Source organism: Suricata suricatta, chromosome 10 (genome assembly GCF_006229205.1).
Source record: "Suricata suricatta isolate VVHF042 chromosome 10, meerkat_22Aug2017_6uvM2_HiC, whole genome shotgun sequence".
Taxonomy (NCBI): Eukaryota; Metazoa; Chordata; class Mammalia; order Carnivora; family Herpestidae; genus Suricata; species Suricata suricatta.
Genome location: NC_043709.1, coordinates 56752067 through 56777904, shown reverse-complemented (window position 1 = coordinate 56777904; position 25838 = coordinate 56752067). Strand labels below are relative to the sequence as shown.

At 42.0% G+C, this 25838-nt stretch overlaps 1 protein-coding gene across 1 annotated transcript; it reads right to left on the bottom strand.

Moving 5' to 3' along the window:
* On the bottom strand, window positions 1-25532 carry CS (citrate synthase). Its single transcript, XM_029953262.1, has 11 exons — window positions 25319-25532; window positions 13723-13773; window positions 13177-13284; window positions 11519-11584; window positions 10952-11083; window positions 10522-10710; window positions 3627-3826; window positions 2954-3083; window positions 2732-2833; window positions 2305-2514; window positions 1-1558 (listed from the first exon to the last, which is right to left on the bottom strand). The coding sequence occupies exons 1-11, from the start codon at window positions 25358-25360 to the stop codon at window positions 1388-1390; spliced, it is 1401 nt and encodes a 466-aa protein (XP_029809122.1). The 5' UTR covers window positions 25361-25532; the 3' UTR covers window positions 1-1387.
* Between the last annotated feature and the right edge of the window lie 306 nt (window positions 25533-25838).

Sequence of the window (25838 nt, the reverse complement as noted above, 5' to 3'; positions counted from 1 at the left end):
CATTGTTAATAAAAACATTTATTTTGCATTTTATACAGAACAACCTGAAGTCTGGATCATGACTTGACAGTTACCCAGGGGTTTACAGACAATGTGTCCATCTCAACGTGGTTCTGGGGATTAGGGTTCCACACAAACACAGGCAGGAGTTGCGAGGGAGGAAGGGGGCACAGTAGGAGTGTATTTCAATCCTTTCTTAAAGAAAAGGCTGTAGAGCATTCTGAGTCACTGAAAACCTGTGCAAATGGGGCTTCTAAAAAACAAATACTGTGCTGTGAACTCTTGGAGAAGGGGCCAGATAAGGACCTTGATAAATAAAGGGATATTTTCTTGTAGCAGGGGAAGAGGGAGGCCTATTATTTTTGTTCTCAGCCCCAGGACCTGATATTCAAAGGAAATCATATCCAATCTTAATTTCCCTGCTAAGAAGTACCCATATCCCTGGAATCAGACTATAAAGATAGCATGCTGGTCATTCCCAAGTCCTTATTCAATGGCCCAAGGATATTAAAATAAAGGGGAAGTAAAAGAGAGGGTAGTGGCTTGTGTTCCACAGAACTAAAAAGCTTAGTACATGTTAAGCACTGATAAAACCAAATGACTGGAAGGGACCACAGCTTAGACAGTTACATATACAACCTGAAGGAAGAGGTCTCTAGTAAGGACCAAAAAGGGGGTGGGGATGGGGTCCACAGCACCCTAAGCTTGAGGTGCAGCAGGTACAGAAAATCTAGGAGGGGAATCGTAAAGCGGTGAGAAATAGAACACTCCCAGATCTTAATTTTCATGGGATAATTTTAAAAGAGACAAATCAAATATTGGGTGCCAGTCACAAATGCCATGGCCTTTATGGTCACCTGGTAGCATAAAAAAACCAAAAATGCCAAAGATGTCTGCCTAACCCAACAGGTCTTGCTAGGAAGTGTCTGTGTGCATGGGAGAGAGCAACGGGGCTTCATAGAGCTGATAATCCAACATGATTCCTATGGAAACAGAAGGGGCAGAGTCCTGATTTCCTGGCCTATGGAGGGCTCTAAAGTGACTACAGATTCTCTGCAACCAGCTTTAACCCAGGCAAAGAAGAGTCAGATTCTCACTCTAGAGATGGTGGGGGTGGGGGGCAAACCTAACCCATACCACATGCATTAGTCTTGTTCACCCTACAGTTGGATGGGCAACTCACCAGGCAGGAGAAAGGAACTGGTAAGGGAAGAAGGGGTTACTTTTTATCTTTTAAAGACTTAATTTCTATTTTAACTTCAAACTTATTATCAGTGCCTCAGATACAATTTAATCTATAATTTTAAGAAGCCCCCTGAAAAAAAACAAAATTATACTTTTTTTTAAAGCTCCCTCACTCTCTGGTAGTTTCCTCCAGTTTCCAATTTTACCCTGACTTAAAGTCCACAAACTTCATCAGACCATCCGTGCTCATGGACTTGGGCCTCTCTAGTGGGAAGCCCAGGGCTCGGCTCCAGATGAGTTGTGCCAGTACCCCCAGTGCCCGTGACACCCCAAACAGGACTGTGTAGTAATTCATCTCTGTCATGCCGTAGTACTGTAAGATAAAAGAGAAAAAAAGTTTTGTTAAAGGTTCTGAAGTAATAGCATGCATAAGTCCATGGTGATAGAGACCTTAACAGAGTCGGCCTTAAATAGAAATGACACTAGGAGGGGTGCCCGGGTGGGTCAGTCAGTTAAGTGTCTGACTCTTGGTTTTAGCTCAGGTCATGATCTAACAGTTCTAAGTTCGAGCCCCACATCAGGCTTTCTGCTCTTAGTGCAGAGCCTGCTCCGGATCCTGTCTCCCTCTCTCTCTCTGCCCCTCTCTGGCTCACTTTAAAAAAAATCTTATTTAAAGAAAGAAATGATACGAGGAAAAGTACAGTAATTGGAATTTTGAAGAGAGTACTGCTTTCCTTCTGCCTGCATGTGCCTCCACCACAGGCAACTTTATCAAAAGGGTAAAGAAGGGGCGCCTGGGTGGCTCAGTCAGTTAAGCGGCTGGCTTCGGTTCAGGTCATGATCTCACAGTTTGTGGGTTCGAGCCCCGCGTCGGGCTCTGTGCTGACAGCTAGCTCAGAGCCTGGAGCCTGCTTTGGATTCTGTGTCTCCCTCTCTCTCTCTGACCCTCCCCTACTCGCGCTGTCTCTGTCTCTCAAAAATAAATAAAAGACATAAAAAAGAAAAGGGTAAAGAAGGAGGTATGAGTCCTTGCTCTGGCTAGGAAACTGATTTTCTGCATGCCAGAGAACATTAAGGTTTAGCACAAATTAAAGGGAGAGCAGGGAAGGAAAGACTCACCTGGAGCAGCACCCCACTGTGAGCATCTACATTGGGCCAAGGATTCTTGGCCTTGCCCTGCTCTAACAGGACATTGGGCACAATCTTGTACAGCTGAGCAACAAGCTTAAACATGGAGTCATGAGGCAGGTGTTTAAGAGCAAACTCTCGCTGACAGGTATATCGTGGATCAGTCTTCCTTAGTACCGCATGGCCATAGCCTGGGACAACCTGTAAAGAAGGAGGGTAAAAAAGTCAGTTGTATTCTCAAGTAGAAATTCTTGTCTTTTCTAAATTCTTCAGGACAGACAAATTGGGGATTGGGGAAGGGAGGAGAGAATTTCCTTCTCTAACATAGGGACCTCTCTCATTCTATTCTCCTTAATTCTTCTAAATTGCACTACTTGGGTCTTGGCCTCGTTCCTAGGTGCTAATTATCTCTGCTTACCCGTCCTGAGTTGAGTGTGTTCCATATGTAGTCTCGTAACTTCTCATCTGACACATCTTTGCCAACTTCTTTCTGTAGTTGTGTCAGCCAAACAAGTACTTCCTATGGGTAAGGTTTCGGGAATAAGATAGTGTCAACACATATGCCAGGAGAGAACAGCAGGATCAGAAGAAAAGCATGGAAGTAAGAAAAACATGAAGCAGGAAAAGTAAAGAGTCTTACCTGATTTGCCAAACCATGTAGGGGCCCTGCTAGCCCGTTCATGGCTGCTGCAAAGGACAGGTAGGGGTCTGAAAGGGCGCTGCCCACCAAGTGGCTGGTATGGGCACTTACATTGCCTCCCTCATGGTCACTGTGGGGAAGTAAGAAAGGAGAATCGAGAGGAGAAGAAGGGGCAGACTATGGAAACACAGACCTTGCTGTTCTCTTGTCACATGCTCGCCTAGTTATGGGCTCACATTAGCCTACGGCCTGTCAGTTATACATAAGCTTTTGTAAGAGATGTTCCAATCTCATTACCAGCCTTTGTTCACTAATCCACAGGGCTGGAGAGGTTACTGGTTGATGATGCCTGTGTGCCAAGCTCCTGGACTCTCACTCCAGCTTTAATAGCAATGGCCAGAAGAGGGAGCTCCTGGAAAGCTGAAAGATTACCTACTATGAGCAATTAGTACTTTCCCCCAGCTTCTTAGTAACATTACTTTGTTCTTAGAATGGTTGTGATTATTTCCCTACACCTCTGGACTTCCTTTACTAGATTCCTTTCTTGCCTTGAATGCCATGTTTCCATCTCCTTGTTGCCTACCACCTGTTCCCAGAAGAGAATGTTCAGGAGCTTTTCTTAAAATTTTCTACCAATCCAGGCAAGGGGCTATGGTTGCTGGGTCTAGCTTACCTGTGGATGGTGAGGTACAAGCGCATGAGCTCAGTGAACTGAGCATCAGTATAGCCTAACATGTTGGTGAAATTGTGGGACCAGTCCAGCTTAGAGTCAATGGCTCCAATACTGCTGCCTTCCCGGTAGAGATTCCGGTAGATCTTTGCTGCAACACAAGGTAGCTTTGCGATAAGATCCATACAATCTTCGTAAATCAACTAATGAGAGAAGAGGAAAATGGAGAAAAAAAGAAAAAAGGTTTATCAACAAGACTGACTTCAGCTCAGGTCACGGTTCCAGGGTCATAGGATTGAGCCCCAAATCAGGCTCCTTGCCAGGCATGGAGCCTACTTGAGATTCTCTCTCTCTCTGCCCCTCTCCTCTCCTCACACACTCTCTAAAACAAAACAAAATGTTAGTTCTAATTTTTTTTAGAAAATTAGAAAAATTTTTTGCCACTCTACCAAGTACATAATGACCTTCATTTTATAGGTGAGTAAACAAGCTCAGAGCATTCAGCTAAATGCCAAAGTTAGATTTTGAACCCTTTTATGTTTAATCATGGTCGTTCCCACTACTTGACTTTGCACTCAATGAATGTGCTAAGACACTAGGTTTTAACAATTAATTCTTTTCCATCTTTCAAAGAAAATTCACCATATATGCCAAGGGTCAAACCGTGGCATTCAATTGCTAGTTAATAACAAAGGCTTCCATTTTTTTAAGCACTTAATAGGCACTGTGATATATTATTTACATTTTCCCCCCACAATAGTCCCGTAAGGTTATATATCCCTCATTTTATAGATCAAGAAATTGGGGTTTGGCCAGGTTAAGTTACATGCACAAAATTAGACTCAGCTAAAAAGCATCATGTAGCTTAAACGATTATTAACTCATGGACAGTCTTATTTCATCTACACCCTTACTTCCTCCTCTCACCTCTCAAGTTATTTTGAGTGAATTCCAGATATTATATATTCCAACATGTAAATGTTTAAGTATGTATCTCTAAAAGATAAAGGCTGTTGATAAAAACATCACAAAACCATTATCCCAAAGGAAAAAATTAACAAATCCTCAATATCATTAAATATCTACTCAGTATTCACATTTCCCTGATAATAAAGCCCCCCACCTCATTTGTTTGATTCAGGACAGAAAAGTCCACATTGTAATCATATTATGTCTCTAAATCAAAAGTTAAAAGGGGTGCCTGGGTGGCTCAGTAGGTTAAACCTCCGACTTGGGCTCAGGTCAGATCTCACGGTTGTGGGTTCGAGCCCCGCGTCAGGCCCTGTGCTGACTGCTAGCTCAGAGCCTGGAGCCTGCTTCTAGTTCTGTGTCTCCTTCTCTCTCTTTGCCACTCCCCCTCTCATGCTCTGTCTCTGTATCAAAAATAAATAAAACATTAAAAAATTAAAAAAAAATGTTAAAAAAAATCAATGTCAAGTTCCCTGTCATGCTCTCCTTTTTTAAAAAAAAAATCTAGGGGCACCTGGGTGGCTCAGTCTGTTAAGCGTCTGACTTTGGCTCAGGTCATGGTCTCACAGTTCGTGGGTTCGAGCCCTGTGTCGGGCTCTGTGCTGACAGCTCAAAGCCTAGAGCCTGCTTTGGACTCTGTGTCTCCCTCTCTCTCTGCCCCTCCCTGACTCATGTTCTGTTTCTCTCTGTCTCAATAATAAATAAACATTAAAATAAAAGCTTTAAAAATTTAATTGTTTATTGTTAAGTGAGAGAGAGAGACAGAGTGTGAGTGGGGGAAGGGCAGAGAGAGAGAGAGGGAGACACAGAATCTGAAGCCAGCTCCAGGCTCTGAGCTGTCAGCACAGAGCCTGATGCAGGGCTCGAACTCACAAGCTGTGAGATCATGACCTGAGCCGAAGTCGGCCACCTAAATGACTGAGCCACCCAGGCACCCCTAAAAATAAAATCTTAAAAAAAGAAAGAGAGAAACATAATCTGAGTGCCTCTTTTGTGAGGTTAACAGCTTGCTCAACTCTTGTGTATCAATTTTTTTTAATGTTTATTTTGAGAGAGAGAAAAAGAGAGAGTGCATGGGGGAAGGGCAGAGAGAGAGAGAGAGAGAGAGAGAGAGAGAGAGAGAGAATCCCAAGCAGGCTCTGTACTGTCAGTGCAGACAAGGGTCTCTAATTCTCAAACCATGAGATCATAACATGAGCCAAAATCAAAAGTCTGGGTGCTTTACCAACTGAGCCACCCAGGCACCCTTCTTGTGTGTCAATTTTATCTTCTCAAAGGGAATTTTAAGTTCCTTAGGGACAAGACAGGGTTTTGGTATTTTGTTTTCTTTTTTAAAATAACTCAATAATGTATTACTCAAGTATCTAATATTAAGTGAACTAAAAAATGTATATCTATTGTATAAATATAATATATGCTCATGGTCTGTGAGTTCAAGCCCCGTGTTGGGCTCTGAGCTGAGAGCTTGGAGCCTGGAGGCTGCTTCAGATTCTGTTTCTCCCTCTCTCTCTGCCCCTCCCTTGCTCATGCTCTGCCTCTCAAAACTAAATAAAACTAAATAAACATTAAAAATTCCAAAAAATTATTTAATTACATGTATTATATACACAGATATATGTATTATATATAACATATATAAATACATATTCAGTGAATTTTGTACATGCTATCAGATTCAATATGAAAACTGCCAAAATTAGGGGCACCTGGTGGCTCAGTTTAAGCATCCGACTTTTGATTTTGGCTCAGGTCATGATCTCATAGTTCATGAGTTCGAGTCCTAATTCAGGCTCTGTGCTGACAGTGTGAAGCCTGCTTGGGATTCCTGGTCTCCCTCTCTCTCTGCCCCCTCCCATGCTCTTCCTCTCTCAAAAACAAGGAAACATTTAAAAAATATATTTAAAAAAACAAAAGATTATTGCCAAAATTAAAAAGCTACCTAAAACAAGAAATACTTGGCTAACATCGCAAATTCTAAGAGATTCCTTACATGGTAATCATACTATTAACCATACCTCCTTGCAGATTTACATCCCCCAAGGAAGTAGGTTGCTTCCAGAGGACTGCATCAAGTACATGCAGTTCTAAGGGACCTGGACTGATTAGTTGAATGCCAAGAAGGACACGATCCTGGGCTAGATAAACTATTATCTGTGGTGTATATACTAACTCACAAAACAATTTGGAAAGTACGAATGGCCACATCAAAAAGAAGCCACATAAAGGAGATTGTGTCATCGTCTACTACTGAGAATGAAGTTTATAAAGCAACATGTATCAGACCAGGCATGACAATATGGGATTCTTACCCTGCTTTCTGTAGTGGTCAGTGCTGTACAGTCAAGGAGAGATCAAAACAAAACAAAAACTGACAGAGAACTCCTGCTATTTCTTCTTTAATAAGACTGAGCTGCTATTTAGCTATTTGTACCAATACATTCTTCATTGATAAAGCTTTGGAAAAAAGATGTTAAAATATGCCAACATCACAACTACCTGGAATAAATAAAGGTTATAAAAACTGACCATCATCATCAGCCAACATCTCTATGGATAGTAAAACCCTGGTTGGGTAGTTAGCAATCAATAATAATAATAATTATTATTTTAAGTTTATTTATTTATTTTGAGAGAGAGAGAGAGAAACAGCAGGAGTGGGAGGGGGGTACAGAGACAGAGAGAGAGAGAGAGAGAGAGAGAGAATCCCAAGCAATGGGGGGCTCGATCTCATGAACGAAAAGATCAGGACCTGAGTTGAAATCAAGAGTCTGACGCTTAAATGACTAAGCCACCCAGACATTCCAGCAATCAATCTTTAACGAGATGACACAGAAAAAGAAGAGAGCCAGTATTAATGGTGAAGAGCCCCTAGAGTGACGCAAACTCAAGTTTGAATCTGATCTCTACCACTTATTAACCGCATGATGTTGGGTAAGCTACTTCATAGCTCTAATCCTCAGTTTTTCCATCCAGTAAAATGAGAGTAACAAATATCTACCTCATAGGGTTGTTCTGAGGATTAAATCAGATAATGAATGTATAGCATTTAAGCACACTATTTGGCATGTTTTCAAGAGTTATTAGGTGTTCAGAAGATTTTATCATAAGAGCTTCAAAACCTATGCATACAATTTATAGGCTTTATAAAAGATGGCATTATTAGCAAAACTTGATGGGTCAGGTACTTTGCAAATTTTATTTAATACAATATCTTAAGGCTACTTCACAATTAAATAGCTGGTTACATCACAGTAATCTCCTGGTCATGAGTGAAGTCACTCAGAAAAAGACCTAACTTTTTCAATTCAATAAATTATACTATTTATCTCTGTTATGAAAGAAATGTTGCAGGCTGTAGATTATTCTCTTGAGGTATATGTTTAAAACAACAACAATGACAGTATGAACTAATAATCCTAGTAAAAACTCAGATCATACATAAACTCAACATAAATTTAAAAAAATTTTTTAAATCTTTATTTGTTTTTGAAAGAGAGAGAAAGTGTGTGAGCAGAACAGGGGCAGAGAGAGAGGGAGACAGAATCTGAAGCAGGCTCCAGGCTCCAGCTGTCAGCATAGAGCCCGATGCAGGGCTCAACTTATAAACCACAGAATCATCACCTGAGCCGAAGTTGGACACTTAACCGACTAAGCCACCCAGGTGCTCCTCAACATAAAATTTTAAACAGAAATAACTAGCTGAATGATGCCATGCATTTCTACTTAAGTAGCCTATGGTTAAATTAACCAAGACAGAACTATTAGAAGTAGTGTGTCTGACTTTTGAGGGAGATACAAGATATAACAGCAAAAGAACATGAACCTCTACTGAACTAGTTACTGGTGCTAATTTTTGTGCAGTGTGAACTTACCAGACACACATCATAAGGCTAACAAATATATTAACATTGCTTATAAATATTCTCCCAAAGATTGGCAGAGTCCTGAAATATAACACGATTACCTCAAGACAGCCATCCTCAGATGACATCTCAAAGAAATTATGGCAGAACAATCAATAATGGCTACATGCTGAAAAGGAGGCAACAGCAAGCAGAGGAGTACAAGATTCATTTTAATGATTCAGGACAGTATGAAGCAATGAAGCATGTTTGGATGTGCCAAAATGTCTTACAGGCAGCTACTGTAAAGGATGAAGAAGCTATTTTCTTCCCTTCTCATTACAGTCAAGACAACAGCATTGTAAACAGTAACAGTCAAATCTGAGTGGTCAATATCTAAAAGACAAGTTATTTTTTTTTTATAGCAGGCTCCCCGCTGGCAGTGCGGAGCCCAACGCGGGTCTCAAACTCATGAAACTGCGATATCATGACCTGAGCTGAAATCAAGAGTCAGACGCTTAACCAACTGAGCTACCCAGACACCCCTAAAAGACAAGTTTTAAAGTAGAAAAACTGCTGGTCTTGATTTAACCTTGTCTGTTATGATGACCCACACAAATAACAATTACTTAAATAGCATTTAAAAAAGAAAATGGAGGGGTGCCTGGGTGGCTCACAGTTGATTAAACATCCGACTTTTGATTTTGGCTCAGATCATGATCTCATTGTTTGAGTTTAAGACGCGCATTGGGCTCTGTGCTGACAATGCAGAGCCTGCCTGGAATTCTCTCTCTCCAAATAAATAAGCATTAAGAAACATATATCTATATGTGTGTATATATATAGGTATAGATATATAGATATAATAGAAAATGAAAGCAATATACTCAAATTATACAACCTTCTGAATTTGCTGATATATGACTTTATAAATGCATTAAGTGCTTAATGTGTGTATTTTCCATCATTCCTATACCTTCCTTCTCAAGGCTAACCAGACTAATTTAAAACTCTCCTTTCCCTTTTCTCCTACTAACAATTACAACTCTTTATATGCAATTGGCATTGAACAAATATTGGCCAACCAAATGAAGCAGGATTTGCCAAAACCCCAAGGGAATTGCATCAGCCCAGCGGGCCATGCTATTCTGGAAAAAGGAACCATTCTGTTCCTATATCACCTGTCTCCAAATAAGAAAAGAAAATGAGATGTCCTATAGTAAACCTAGCCAGATAACTTGTACTTTACCCAGTTTTTCTGAGTACTATGTGGGGTACTGGAAAGAGGGTGGTAGGAATTATGTACCATGTGTTGGGACAAGGCACAATGGTCTTCTTCTGCTCTGACCAGTTCAAACATTTCATTCTCAGAAAATAAAGCCTTTTGTTTCTAGATCCTATTTCCAGGATACTAAAGACCTTTCTGCTCCTGACAGGTATCTTGAGTGGGATAGTACAGAACAGTGGCTGATTGGCATCAGCCCTCCTAGACTCTAGAACTGCCTCAGTTTCCATTCACCTAACTTCTCAAGGTTCTTCTTATTTGAAGTTAAGAATAAGAAGGGACATTTTGGGGCAAGGGTGAGACTATGCTGTGAAATCTTCCTCAGGGATGCTGCAATTAAGTCACATCCTTTTCAGTGTTACAACAGCCTTGTGTAATCTATTACAGCAAGATAACTACATTGTAGTTTTTGTTTTTGTCTTAAGTAGGTTTCACGCCCAGCACAGAGCCCAATGCAGGGCTTGAACTCATGACCCCAACCAAGATCAAAACCTGAACTGAGATCAAGAGTCACATGCCACCCAAGTGCTTCCTGAATTGTAGTTTTTTAAAACATGTATACCACCCTAACCAAACCAATAACCTTGGTGATACAAAGTGTGCTCCATTTATCTTTGCAATCCCAAGGACTGAAAAAACAAAACAAACAAATAAAAAAAAAAATAAGCCTAAAATAAAATGTATTAAAGCAGTTTCTGGCATAAATCAGAGAAGTAATTCTTCTAAATATTCCTTTTTCTTCCTTCATACTTAAGTCCTTTAATCCCCATCACACATCAATCATTGCATCAAAATTTCATACCTCCCAGTACTTGGTTCGGTTGATACCCTCTGCATATGCTCGGGCAAAGTTACTTTCACTGTTGAGGGCTGTAATGGCTGCACTGAGCTGAGACATGGGATGTAGATTGGTGGGAAAGTTGTCTAGCATGGTGACCACATGGGAAGGTAGAGCTGCCCTCTTTGCCCACTCTTTTGAAAGCCAAGACACCTGTGGAAAGTGAGACACTAGTTAGAACACTAGGTGAGGAAAAAGAAGAGAAATAAAAGACAGTGACATCTGAGAGAATACAACCCAATCCACTTACATAGCAGAAGTCTGCTCTGATTCCTTCCCCTCACTACACAGCCCTAAAAAATACCACCCAGAGCCAGATCAGGATTAAGTGTCTGAGATTAGAGGAAGGCAAAGGAGGAGGAGAATGAGAAGGGCTAATATCCTTCGACTTTACCTGTTCTTCTGTTGGGATTTGTCCAGTTACCAGCAACCAAAATAAGCCCTCCGGCAGGGGTTCTTCACCTCCTTTAGCCTTGGGCAGCAGTTTCTGACATTCAGGGATACTGTAGCCTCGGAAACGGATGCCCTTGAGGGAGAAGAGTAAGAGGTACAAATCTTAAATTTATTTAAAAGCCTAGAAGTCACATAACTGACTAGTTCCATTCTTATCAGATCTTTCAACAAGTAGGAAAAGCTCCATGCCCTAAGTGGGGCTTGAACTTGACTGTGAGCTCAAGTTGGAAACTACTGACCAAGCTACTCAGACAGCCCTAGAACAGAATTTTTAAAGCTTAGATCTCCACATAACTTAATTCTGCTTGGTACTTTTAGTTTTACTCATTGATATATTAAATACATATACCTGTTCTTCAGTTACCCCATATGAACCTATTTTCCATCTTCCAAAACATGAAGACAGATGCTTTATTTTGTTTTCCTTATCTTCACTGGTCTAATCCATGCTGTGAACAATAGTCAGTAAACTCAGTGATTAGTAGTGATTGACCCGAGGGTCTCTTACCTCATCAGGATCAAGAACTGATGTTTCATATACCAATCCCTTCATGCCCCTCATGCCACCATACATCTAAAGAAAAAGACAGATGTAACCAGTAATCAGAATAATTCAGGCTAGAGCTTGTTAGTGCTTCATGGGATCTGAAAGAGGAAATTTATTCTCTGATTTGCAAGACTTTGTCTGTGGAAAGAAGATTCCTAAGGAGGTAACATACTATAAAATGGGACTTTGCAAGGAAGAGTGCTAATATTGAAAATGAAAAAAATTTTTTAATGTTTAATTTTTGAGAGACAGAGACAGGAGCAGGAGAAGGGCAGAGAGAGGAGAAGACACAGAATCTGAAGCAGGCTCCAGGCTCTAAGCTGTTAGCACAGAGGTTGACACGGGGCTCGAACTCACAAATCACGAGATCATGACCTGAGCCTAAGTCGGCTGCTTAACTGACTGAGCCACCCACACACACACCCCAGGAATGAAATTTTTTAAGTTGAAACATTGCTATCTTTATTTAATGTGTCTGCCTCTGTTTATTTCCTTTTCTTCTTATATTTTTCTTTCTTTTTTTAAATGTTTATTTTTGAAAAAGAGAGACAGAGCATGAAGAGAGGAGGGGCAGAGAGAGAAGGAGACACAGAATCTGAAGGATCCAGGCTCTGAGCTGTCAGCACGGAGCCCAATGTAAGGCTTGAACTCACAAACCGTGAGATCATGACCTGAGCTGAGGTTGGATGCTCAACCGACTGAGCCACCCAAGTGTCCCTCTTGTATTTTACTTCTACCCACTCTTACCCCCTCATTTTCATCAACCAAAGTAAACAGAATGAGTTCTACAACAGGGAAGGCAAATAGAGACCAAAGGCTAAACATTGCTGTGGAATTATCATTTGAGCTGCTCAGACTCTTAGGGTTAGAGAAGAAGCCATCCTAAAGTTGTTCTAGATATCCTGCTAGATCTATGGTATAACTGGATGGTCAGGATGGCATTAATTCTAACTTAAAAATTCTTTTTAAATGTTTATTTATATTATAGAGCAAGAGAGAGAGTGTGTACAAGGATGAGTGGAGGAGGGGCAGAGAAAGACGGAGACAGAATATGAAGCAGGTTCCAGGTTCTGAGCTGTCAGCACAGAGCCCAATGTGGGGCTCCAACTCATGAGCTGTGAGACCATGATCTGAGCTGACGTTGGATGATCAACTGACTGGGCCACCCAGGCGCCCCATGGATGGCATGAACCCTAAGAGAGAGTCCTGGCCCCAAAAGCTGAAGGGTTGGGAAAAGGAATAGAAACTTCATTCATCCCTCCCATAGTTAAATTAGGTTAAGCTCAACTATTAAATTGAGAAGAACAGTCTAATTTTTTTTAAGAGAGAAAGAGTAAGCATGAGCAGGGGAGGTGGAGGCAGAAAGAGACAGAATCATAATGAGGCTCCACGCTCAGTGCAGAGCCCAATACGGGGTTTGATCCCATGACCCTAGATCATGACCTGAGCCAAAATCAAGAGTCAGACGCCCAGCTGACTGAGCCACCTAGGCACTCAAGAACAGTCTAATTTCTAATGAACATCATAAGCTCCAACATTTCCATGTATGGGACAGAATGGTATTTTTGTTGAAGCACATTACAGAGTTACTTTTTCCAGCCAAACCCCACAGTCCTTACCATGTCCACAGTGATTTGGCCCACTACTGTCTTGCCATGTTGCTGCCTGAAGGTCTTTACTCTGGCTTGCTCCTTGGGTATCATTTCTGCCAATATGTCTTTCAAATTCTAAAAAGAGAAGTAGAAAGTCTAAGTGATGGTCAAAATGTTGATTAGATTTCCTACTAAGTAGGTATGTTAAGACATCTTTTTAGAATTTGGTATTCTCAATCTGCCAGGGAAATCTGGCCAACTATTCTGCACAGATGAGTGAAAAAGAATTAAGCAGAAAGGGAAGGGAATGAGGAGTTTATTATTGGGTCAGAGTTTCAATTCAGGAAGGTGCAAAAGTCCTGAAGATGGATAGTAGTGATAGTTGTACTTAATGCCACTAACCTATACACTTCAATAGTAGTAATAATAATAGTTGCAGCAACAATAGTGGTCACCTCAGAGATGCTCAGGATATGATGAGAGGCTAGGCTGCAAACAACTGCTGCTTACCACCCCCTCTATCCCTGGATCAGATTGCCTCAATGATTCTCAGTCCTTTTTTCCAAACCTTACCGTAGAGGAAGCACTGGCATGCCGAGCAGCGAGAACAAGACAGGATGCATTCTGTAAAGAAAACACAAAACCTATTACTCTTCCTTCCTATGTATTAACAAGAAGTTACAGTGACTCATCCTCTCTCTCTCTGTCTCTCCATCTTAGCCTCTAAGGACAGTCTGACATGTAAAAAAAAGCTGTAAAAGGCCCTGTACAGCTTTGAGAGTTCCTAGGCTGGAGGTAGACTTAACTCTCCTTCTTGCATCCATAGCTTTAATAGCATTCCTGGGGAGAGGCTCTTCCCATTATCTGGGTTTCAGGGCTGGGCTTGGTTAGGCACAGAAAAGGTCAGAAAGGCAGGTTGTTAGAGTAGCCAGGCCATCCCAATCTAGCTGTCAATAGTTCTGAGTGGCCCTGAGAAAAGCAAATGAGGAAACTGATCAACTACTTAACCCTGCGGTAAGATCTGTCCAGCACCTAGTCTTTTGGCAACACTTTAACCTCTCTCCAGTTTAGGAGAGTCCACAGGCAGAGGCAGCCTTTCACCACACTACTTCAAAGGTTCCTGGAAAAAGCGCACAGAAAACAGAATATCTACAAGGTAACAACTGACTGACAGACTACACAACAATAGCACTGGGAAACTAGAAAACTGGAAAATTCCCTAAGTGCTGAGAGAAAATAATTATTAAGCTAGAGTTGTATATCTAGGTGAGGAAAAAATCTTAACAAAGGGGGTGAAATGAAGACATTTCAGATAAACAAAAGCTGAGTTTATCACCTACATACCTGTACCAAAGGAATTTTTAAAGATATGCTTTAGAACCATGTAGACAGGTGTGAAATTCAAGGCAAACTTCACTACAAAGGTGAATAGTGCGCTAGCCTATCTTTTCTTTGTTTAGAGATATTTTGTCTCCCTGAAGGAAAAACTACTTCCCAGGAGATTGCTGAGTTGCAACATAAAGTTCAACACCGCCTTTGAAAAAAGAAAATCAATCACACTACTAAATACCTATGAAGTTTGACAAGATTAACTTTTCTGCACATTATTTTGAAGATAAAACAAGATAGTGTGAGCGTCATTTCCCTCATTATAAAACTGGTGTTAAATACTCACTATACAATCTCACAGGATTCTCTTGTGATAATTATAATGAGAATTACAAAGCACTTTCCAAATTTAAAAGATTACCACACACACAAACTAATTCAGGAGCAAGTTCACACCTTTCCTCCTTTTGCCAAAAGGCCAGATACATTTTTTCTTTTTAACTACTGCATTGCTGATTGTGCTGAAAATCATTTGAAGCAATAGTACTGTATAAATTCCAAACATGCTTAGGTGAGAATTCAGTAGGACTGGAGTTCTTTGGAATTTAGTACCTCTCTTTCTGTTGGGTTAAAAGGGAGAACTGAAAAGGGAAGAGATCCTTCAGTAAAGGTTATTTTCAAAAGAATCAACTCATTAAAAAAGAAAAAAAATCAGCCCAAAGCTAAATTCAGAATACAAGGTAAGCTGTGTTCCTAAAACAGAGGGGGACTGGGGTGTCTGGGTGGCTCAGTCAGTTAAGTGGATGACTTCAGCTCAGGTCATGATCTCACAGTTCATGAGTTCAAGCCCCACATCGGGCTCTGTGCCCAGACAATTTGGAGCCTAGAGCCTGAAGCCTGGTTTGAATTCTGTACCTCTCTCTTTCTCACACTGTCTCAAAAATAAACTAACAAACAATCAGAGGGGAACTGCTTCAACTTGTTAACCAGGACTATCCTTAACTTCTTTTACTAATTTCCTAAAGAGTCTCCTCCGGCTCACTGAGGACCATTTGGGCAAGAAGTAGGCAGCATAAACAGGTCTTTAGCCTCTTCATGCAACATGGGGCAAATGGGAACTTGACCTAGCACCTAAGAAATACGTTTACTTTTTCTTACTAGTCACCAAAAAGCGAACAAAGGAAAACGTGAATAAATTCTATTCCATGTTCCATGGTCCCATAGATCCCCTGTTATAGAAGGGCTACCTCCCAGAGATTACATTGGTCCTGTAGCAGACCTTTTAATTGTGGGTGGTTGGTTTGATTTCTAAAAAGGTTATAGGGGAACATATCATCTGAGAGATGAAAGAAGTTAAGAAGTTAAAACCTCTCCATAATGGTATTTTTTTCCACTTGTAAATCATCTTTTAAGTTTTTTTAATTAAAAAAATTTTTTTAAATGTTTATTTATTTTTGAGAGAGAGTGAGAGAGAGACAGAGCTCAAGTGGTAGGGAGGGTAGGAGAGAGAGGGAGACACAGAATCTGAAGCAGGCTCCAGGCTCTGAGCTGTCAGCACAGTGTCTGATGTGGGGCTCGAATTCACAACTGTGAGATCATGACCTGAGCTGACTCTCAACCTACTGAGCCACCCAAGTGCCCCTCATCTTTAAGTTTCTATACAGCAAGCTCATTCAGAAGAGCATGCAACTCTTGATCTCAAGTTTATGAGTTTGAGCCCCATGCTGGGTGTAGAGATTACTTTAAAATAAAATCTTTCAGGCGCCTGAGTGGCTCAGTCAGTTGAATGTCCAACTCTTTTGATTTCAGCTCAGGTCATGATCCCAGGATCATGGATTCGAGCCCCACATCGAGCACCATATCAGGCTCCGTGCTGGGCATGGAGCCTGCTTAAGATTCTCTCTCTCCGACTCTCTCTCTCAAACTAAGAAATAAACAATCTCCTTCCTTCCGTTATTTATTTTTGAGAGAGAGGGGGGCAGAATGAGAGTGGGGAAGGGACAGAGAAAGTAGACACAGAATCTGAAGACAGGCTCCAGGCTCTGAGCTGACAGCACACAGCCTGCCGCAGGGCTCAAACCCATGAACTGTGAGATGATGACCTGAGCTGAAGTCCCCACCCAAGCACCCCTAGTATATTCTTTTTTATTGCCCTTCTCTGCCATTTATTAGTGTTTGACACTACCCAAGTCATTTAATCTTTCTGTGCCTCAGTTTCCTTATCAGAAAAATGGGAACAATAATAATACCTATCTCAAAGAATTGCTTGGGGGATTAATTAAGTCAACACTTATAAAGCACTTAAAACCACCTCTGGCCTATAGCAAGTGCCTTGAATTTTTTAGATAATAAATATATAAAATTATACAGTTTGGCCATTTTCTCACACCCTTCAGTATCAGGATTGGTCATATTTTTAGCTAACCCTGCAGCTTAAAAGAAAACTAAAGAAATTAGAAGGATTTTAAAGGCAGCAATTCAGAGCTATAACCACTCAAAAGGCTAGAAGAGGAAAAATTCAAAATAGAACAATTTTACCTACTGATGCAGAAAACAGTACATGATTTGTCCTCCCCCCTGCTTGTGATTTGGAATTAGGAAAGGAAATCTGGGTTCTAGCTCCAGCTCCTAACGAAATTAACAGACATACAAAGCAAAACGACTAACTATAGTTGACCCTTGAACAACACAGGAATTAGGGATGCTTATCCCCCATGCAGTTGAAAATCTGGGTATAACATTTGGCTTCCCCCAAACTATACTAAAAGCCTACTGTTGACCAGAACCCTTACTCTTAACATAGTCTATTAATACCTATTTTGTATGTTACATATTTTACCTACTGTATTCTCAAAAAAAAAGCTAAAGAAAATAATACTACAAAATCATAAGAGAAAACACATTTGCAGTACTTTACTGTAAAAATTCACATATAAATGGACCAGCACAGTTCAAACTGTTCATGGGTCAGCTATACTGTTTCTCTTTCCTTTTCCACATTTAGGATAACACTCAAGCTACTTAGCTCAAAGTCTCAGTTAAGGCTCTAAGAAGAAAATATATAAAGGTACTCAAAAGCCTTGCTATTTAAAATATGGCTGCCTACGGGCACCTGGGTAGTTCGGTACGTTAGGCATTGACAATTGGTTTCAGCTCAATCATGATCTCACGGTTCAGGGGTTCAAATCTCTGCATCGGGCTTCAAGCTGTCAGTGCAGGATTCTCTCCCTATTTCTCTGCCCTTCCCCTGCTTGCGAATGTGCTCTCTCTCTCTCAAAATAAATAAACTTAAAAAAAAATGTTTATAAATAAAATATGACTGCCTAGCAAGCAGTGCTAGCATTACTTGGAGCTTGTGAGAAATGCAGACTCTTGGGCCTCACTTCAGACCTACTGTATCCAAATCTGCAATTTACCAAGCTCACTAGATGATCCACATGAACAATAAAGTTTGAGATGCATACTTCGCCTTAAGTGTTAAACAAGGGAGCAAAAGGGTAGAATGTAGGTAGACCCTGGGATATACAGTTATTAAGGATCAAGTCTTAAATCCAGGTTCTACTACTACCCTGCTGTGTTACCTTGGCTATATGACCTAACTTCTCTAAGTCCCAGTTTTCACATTGCTAAATTGGCAATAATAGAGCCAATTTGAAGGTAGAGAAGTAGATTGTACAAAATAATCTGCATGAAAGCATCTAAAACAGTGTTTTCTGCATAAGTGAGTTCAATAAATATGTGTTTCTTAGAAATGTGTTGGCCTATTACCTAACACCTCAAGTGTCACTACTCTCTCTGGGAATTAAATTCCAGGAAAGAGGCAGACAGGCCTGAAGAAGCGGTGAATGGATAATTCTCTCTACCTGTAGAATAGGAAATAAAGTCCTAATTTCCTTTTTAAGGACCTTAAAGGCTTACTGATAAAGAGGGGAGGCGCCTGGGTGGCCAGCCAGTTAAGTGGCCAACTTCAGCTCAGGTCATGATCTCACAGGTTCGTGAGTTTGAGTCCTGCATCGGGCTCTGTGCTGACAGCTCAGAGCCGGGAGCCTGCTTTGGATTCTGTGTCTCCCTCTCTCTCTGTCCCTCCCCTGCTCATGCTCTGTCTCTCAATACTGAATGAAATTTTTAAAACATTAAAAAAAAAAAAAAAAAAGAACAAATGACTAGAAAGGAGATGCTGGAGGACTGTCACACCCAAGGCTACACACCTCATTTCATTCACCACCTAGCTGCCAGAGACCTGCTCAATAGCTTTGTATAGTAATTTCAGGCTATACTCACTGATGGAACAGGCAGATTACAAACCTGTGAGTCATCCCTGAACTTTCACCTACCAGCTCCTCCCCTAATTCGGGAGGTGTGGCAACTAGGCTTTTGGCTTCTGGTAGCAAGCCACGTGTAGAGTCACCCTACTGGAACAGCTGTCAGGTGAATCAGGCAGTCACCTCATTCAATAGGTCAGCTCCTTCATGGGGAGAGATAGAGTGAGAGGCTTCCAAAGACAAGGGCCTGGCTCACATGTCTGACAGTCACGTTTCTCTACAGGGTGGAGTGGGGGTATTACAATCACTAAAGGGCTTTTTCAAACCTACGAACACTGCCATCCCTTGCAAGAACTCTTCTAGTGAGTTTGCTATTATTGATGGAAGTGGGCTGTGACTCTCAAATATACTAGAACAGAAAAATATAACTAAAAGAACCTCTATCTTAAAGGGCTAAGGGAAGAACCTCTATCTTAAAGGGCTAAGGGAAGAAAAGGACTAAGAGTACATGCAGGAAATTCTGCCAAAGATTTGCCTAAAATATTTAGGGTATTTCTAGAATAAGATACTGGCAAAATAACCAAAAATCATCAGAAACTACTGCATCCGACCTCAAATTCTAGGAACAACAGAATCCTATTTGTTTGTTTTTGTAAGATTTTATTTTTATGTGATCAACACCCAATGTGGGGCTTGAATTCACAACATCGAGGTCAAGAGTCACATGATCCAGGTGCACCTGGGTGGCTCAGCTGGTTAAGGGATGACTCTTGATTTTGGCTCAGGTCATGATCTCACAGTTCATAAGATGGAGCCCTGTGTGGGGCTCTGTACTGAAAGCAGAGTCTGCCTGGGATTCTCTGTCTCCCCCACTTCTCACAAAAATAAATAAATAAATATTATAATAAAATAGAGTTGCACACTCCTCCAACTGAAGCCAGTCAGTGCCCCCAGAATCCTATTTGAATAAGCACTTAATAAAGTTGTTATTTTCCTCTTATTCCTCTTAGCCTGTTATCATCACTGGTCCACACCTAGGACCTTGATTCCATAGGGGAAAAGCCAAATTTTCTTTGATCCTCCATCCCAGGCACATTTAGAACATGTCTTACAACATATGCAAGAGCTCCAGCATTACAAGCTTGAGAGAGATGCTCTTGATTTTTAATGGAGCCCTTGTCCTTCTTCAAAAAAAGATCAGAGCTTGCCAAGCCAGCAGAACTCGTTTAGCTGATGAAGCAAACATAATTCACTAATAACTGGTAGGAAAAATCTTGTGCTGCAAAGGCTTGCAATGCAGAAGGAACAACTTGCATTAAGGGAGAAAGAACACACATAGAACAAAGGGTCCTCTCTCCCCAGAACCAGGTCAGAGAACTAAAGCCATTTAACATCTGTGTTTCACACTGGTGATATTGCAAGTCGGCCTGCACTACTTGGTCAGGCCACTTTAACAGCCTGAGTACAGTAATCTTCAGATTTCATACTCTGACCTCCTTCATATTCACAGGCATTCCTTAATAATTCTACCTAATTGTCATTTTCTAACAGAGTCTTCCCTAAAGATTCACTCCAAGGAAGATCACAAAGGACATGAATTCAACCTCAGAAAAGAATCACGAGCCCTAATTTTCCTTTTAGTAGAAATCCTAACTGTTCTTTAACAAATACTTTCTGAACATCTACTTATTCTAAATACACTAAGTGTATACTAGTGAATAAAGTATATAGGATCTGCCCTCTAGAAACTGCTCACTTCCACTAAGAGTTCTTTTGTAGTTTCAGCACCTAACACTTTGGTCCAGAAATTTACAAGATACTTCTAAAGCTTTTGAAAAAAAGGGCTAGGAAGACAAACCTAGAGAAAATAGCCTAAACGGACTATTGCCTAGAATAGTTACTTTTGAAGCCAAATTTTATTTTATTTTATTTTTATTTATTATGTTTGAGAGAGTGAGAGCCAGAGCACAAGTGGAGGAAGGGCAGAGAGAGGGAGACACAGAATCTGAAGCAAGCTCCAGGCTCTGAGCTGTCAGCACAGAGCCCGACACCGGGATCAAACTCACAGACCAGGAGATCATGACCTGAGCTGAAGTCGGCCACTTAATCACCCAGGCACCCCGAAGCCAAATTAAAAAAAAATTTATTTTTGAGAGAGAGAAATGAATGAATGAGCGGGGGAGGGGCAGAGAGAGAGAGGGGAACAGAGGATCTGAAATGAACTCTGTGTTGACAGCAAGGAGCTGGATGCGGGGCTCGAATCTGAAGTCAGACTCTCAATCGACTGAGTCACCCAGGTGCCCCTAAAGTTAATTTTCAAAATAATCATACTAATTCCAAAAAATGAAAAAAATTAAAATGCCCAAATACTCAAAGTTATATATACATTCAATAAAGTTACAAACAAAAGACCTGTACGTGGCTTTACTGGTCCACCAGGTCAGTCAACAGAAGTGCTTGAAAAAAATGTTTCCAGATCCTATCCTACCTTTGCTGAATTAGAACCCGAAGACAGGATTCCTGAACGTGCAATGTGAACAAGCAATCCAGGTGACAATGCCCACTGTGAACTCACAGAACTTTGAAAATGGTACTATGTTAAAAGAAATACAGGGACCTAGGGATGCCTAGCTGACTCATTTGGAGGAGCATGTGATTCTTGATCTCAGGTCATGACTTTGAGCCCCACAATAGGTGTAGAGATCACTTAAATAAATAAAACTTACAAAAATAATACAGGGACCTAAAGTAATTTAGACAAGTGAGGGGAAAAAGTGAAAGACAGTCATATGCTAAGAAAGCTCTATAGCTAAGGCTGCCTCAGTAGTTTTAAATTTCACATCACACTATATCACATAAAGCACTGAACTAGTCCAAAAAGAATTACCATGTAGCTCTAGAGATCCACATCTGGCTTCTTGCCTTCTGTCCATTTGAATTAGGAATGCCAGCCTTCTCTTCTAATGACTTACTTCAGCACTGCTCACCTCACTGCTTCCCCACATCCATGCACTCATCTGCTACCAATCTAAAGGCACTTAGAAGAACAAATGCAGTCATCCCAACATTAGCACATGATGAGGCTATTTACGCTCCATTTTTCCATTTTTAAACTACCTAGTAAGCATCATGGTACTGCCGTCACTTTGGGTAGACTGAGATTTGGATACTTGCCTTTAAAAGTTCTAGGCCACAGGAGCCCCTGGGTGGCTCCATCAGTTAACCATCCAACTCTTAGTTTTCGCTCAGGTCATGATCTCATGGTTCATGGGATTGAGCCCCACATCGGGCTCTGTGTTGACAGTGCAGAGTCTGCTTAGGGAGTCTCTTTCTCCCTCTGGCCTTCCCCCTTGCTCATTCTCTGTCTCTTGTCTCTGTCTTTCACACACACACAAGTTCTAGGCTATAAGGGGCATCTGGTTGGCTCAGTTAGAAGAGCCTGCAACTCTTGATCTTAGGGTTGTGGGGTCAAGCTCCATGTTGGGTGTAGAGATGACTTAAAAAAAAAACTAATCTAGTTTTGTTGAACCCAATTTCAGACTAGGATTTATACTGGAGATGTTCAGTACTATAGGTCTACTGTAAAGGAATCAGGAGTATCAATTTAAATGTCTTGAAAAGGTCTAGAAATAATATAAAAATACTTTTGCCTTGAAAGCCCTGCAGCAAGCTCTCTGCTGTCAGTGGAAAGCCTGCTTCAGATCTTGTCTCTCCTTCTCTGCCCCTCCCCCGCTCATGCTATCTATCTCTCGAAAATGAATAAACATTAAAAAAAGTAACTAGAGACGCCTGGGTGGCGCAGTCAGTTAAGCATTCGACTTCATCCCAGGTCATGATCTCATGGTTGGTGAGTTCGAGCGCCGCGATGGTCTCTGTGCTGGCAGCTAGTTCAGAGCCTGGAGCCTGTCTTCAAATTCCGTGTCTACCTCTCTCTCTGAGCCTCCCCTGCTTGCGCTGTCTCTCTCTCCCTCTCTCAAAAATAAATAAACCATCAAAGAAAAAAAAAGTAGGGTTTGTTAAGTCACATTGGTGTTAAAAGAGTCTAGAAGTGAATTAGTGGCTATACTCTAATTTCCAGCCCAAATCCAGACCCAGATCACTTGTGAAAAGATAGTACACCACAAAGCGAAGGCACCCAGAGCTAATACTAAGGCCAATGCTTAGTATGAATTCATTTGGATAAACAAGAAGTCAAATAATCTCAAGGCTCTGAAATTAGTCTCTCTCTCCAACCCAAGTGTTCATTAAATTACCTGAAAGTGACTAGGGTAGAATACAACAATGGCTGGCATTTTATGTCACTGAGCATGGTTTAAAAAATCTCTTCTCAGGGGCGCCTGGGTGGCTCAGTCAGTTAAGCATCTGACTTTGGCTCAGGTCATGATCTCACAGTTTGTGAGTTCGAGCCCTGCAGTCGGGCTCTGTGCTGACAGCTCCAAGCCCCGAGCCTGCTTCGGATTCTGTGTCTCCTTCTCTCTCTGCTCACACTCTCTCTCTCTCTCTCAAAAATAAATAAGCATTAAAAAAATAATAAAATAAAAGTCCGACTCTTGATTTCAGCTCAGGTGATGATCTCAAGATTGGTGAGATTGAGCCCTGCATTGGGCTCCATTCTGTGCGTGGAGCCTGCCTGGGATACTGTCCCTCCCTATCCCCCTATCCCTCTGCCCTTCCCTCACTTGTGCATGCTCTCAACTGCGCACATGTTTAAATTAAAAAAAAAAAAAAAACTTTTCTCAAAAAGTGAAACTACATCTGACCTTGAGAATCAAAATGGTAGGGGTCAGTTCTCTCAGATCATAAAACTATTTATTTTTGCTCTTTAAAGCCTACCTTAATAGCAAAAGTAAAACTAAGTTCCACTTAAGTTGCAGGCTAATCTGGGAAACTTAGGCAGGTGCTAGCAATGCTGACAAAATGAAAGGCTTCTTGGTATCCTGGTCATTCTGCATAGATCTCAGGAAATTTCCACACCTGTGTTTTTTGCTAATTTTACGAGTCAAGAGCCTTCAAATGGCTTCCAATTTACAGGTTTCTGGGATCCTCAAGTTCATCTCTTACAGGAAAGTAAACAAAACAGTAATGATTCTACAATTATGTAGTGCTGTCATCCCAAAAGTGTTCTGAGATTCCCCAGAGGCTTAAAAGACAAAATAAATTCAAAACGTAAATTCTAAAGGTTTTTCAAATTCTTTGAAGGGTTAGATTAACTGGTCTGGGTTAGCAACTCTGGAATGAGCTAATTATAGTGTCGTGTCCCCTATTCTGCCAAAACACTATCTAGAACTTGCTTCATTTCCCAAGAGACTTCCTTACCCTGTTCCCTGGCAGCAGAAGCAACAGTCAAGTAAGACAAATATCTCCCAAATGATCAGCCTCCACCTTGCTGCTGGGTACCTGGAAGAACCCCAGTGTAAATTCTACAGGCTTCACCTTATCTGTCAACCATGCAAGATAACACAGCAAGCCAAAACCATTCTAAGACTTCCCTTTCCTTCAGGTGCTGGCAGCTTTAATCTGCAGAAGAGAAAGTATAAGTTCTTTGCAGAAGTCAAGGTCACTTGTGGGACTGTCCCTGCTTGGATTAGAAGACTGGCACTGCCCCCCCCAACACAGCAGTTTTTCTACTTAAAGGGCTAAGCTACCCAGAGACAAAAGTACTGGCAGTTTGAAGTTGAACTGCAACATTATCTGCAACAATATGCATATAATCCAAAGGCAAGAAAATTCAAGTAAATTAGGGCCTCAACGAGTGAGAGGAATCTCTCCAGGGTAGACTTAAAAGCAATGGCTAAACCTGAGTGAGAGAGTAGTAGGACTGTCACATGACTTCAGCAGTGCTATCTCCTGCCCAGTTATCTTCACTTACTGGCCCGCAGTTTGGAGGAACAATCTTTCTCTATCTCTAATCATATGTGATAATCATGCAGAAGGTTTTACAGTAGGGCTCCACCCCATCCAAGCTCCTCCTATATGAAGAGTAAGTGCAAGAGTCCCAAGGACAAAGAGGACCTGAGTCCCACTCTACCAGAGCAACTGCTAAATCTTGGTCACTAAAAGCTTCAAAATTTGGGTTGGAGAAATGAAAAAAAGGCAGTTCGGGAACCGACAAGGCCTTCCCTACAAAGCAGAAGCCAAGATCAGCCACCACTCCAGCTCTGGTCCAGGGACAGTGCGCACATCTCTTCACCCCTGCCGCTTCTACCCCCTCACCCCCTCCACCAAACAGGCCCTTTCCCTAACTTCAACAGAACACGACACCTCTGTTCTCCACTGGAAGCTCCTTTTCCCAGAGCTCTTCCACACAGACATGCAGGGTGACAGTAGGAGCCGGGCTCTCACCAGCCCAAGCCCGCATGCCGGGGGCGGGCAGTGCTCTCTTCACCCGGAGGGGCAGAAGGCCAGCGTAGCACATGGCCCTGAGAGTTCCACAGAGGGCTGGCGACCAGCCAGGCGCAGGGCCCCTTTAAGGAGTGCTGGGGTGCGTATGGGTAGGGGAGGGAGACCCTGGCGCTGGAGGGCCTGCAGTCGCCTCAGCCCCACCCTGGGGCCGCGCGCTCCCTCCCTTAGTTGCTCACCTTGGCTCCGAAGAGCCGGGCGGCCGCAGTGAGTAAAGCCATGACGGGCGAACTCGGGGACTTGGTGGGGAGGGAAGGAGGGGACAGAGCTGCGGCAGGAACGGGAGCCGCCGCGCTGCAGCAAAGGCCGCGACGACGGGTGGACAAGGTTGAAAGGAGGTGGCTGAGGGAAAGGGTAGACAAACCGGCGGCGGCGCCCAGCCCAGGGTCCTCAGCGAGGCCCCGCCTACTGCCTGAACCCGCTCCCGCCCCTCTCAGGGGACTCGCCTCGGGATCGGCCATTGGCCCGGTGTGTGTGTGGGCGGGACCTGAACCGTTGACTGCAGTTGTTTTGGGCTGGATTGGACAGCCTGGGTTCGGCTAATTAAGAATGGGCGGGGGGGGCGGGGGGCATGTAGGTGACTAAGTATGTGCCTGATAACTCAGTTAACTTCCTTAGGCTTGCTTCCTCTTGCTCTTAACGCATTTGGGGTTAGTTCTCAGGTTAATATGAGAGGAAAAAGTCCCGAGGACTCCGACC

Excerpts from the sequence above, each read along its gene's own strand:
- CS (XM_029953262.1), bottom strand. The coding sequence starts at position 25,360 with ATGGCTTTACTCACTGCGGCCGCCCGGCTCTTCGGAGCCAAG. Across the intron at positions 13,774-25,318 it reads CCCGGCTCTTCGGAGCCAAG|AATGCATCCTGTCTTGTTCT; the intron begins GTGAGCAACTAA and ends TTTTCTTTACAG. Across the intron at positions 2,834-2,953 it reads TACATGGTTTGGCAAATCAG|GAAGTACTTGTTTGGCTGAC; the intron begins GTAAGACTCTTT and ends CCTTACCCATAG.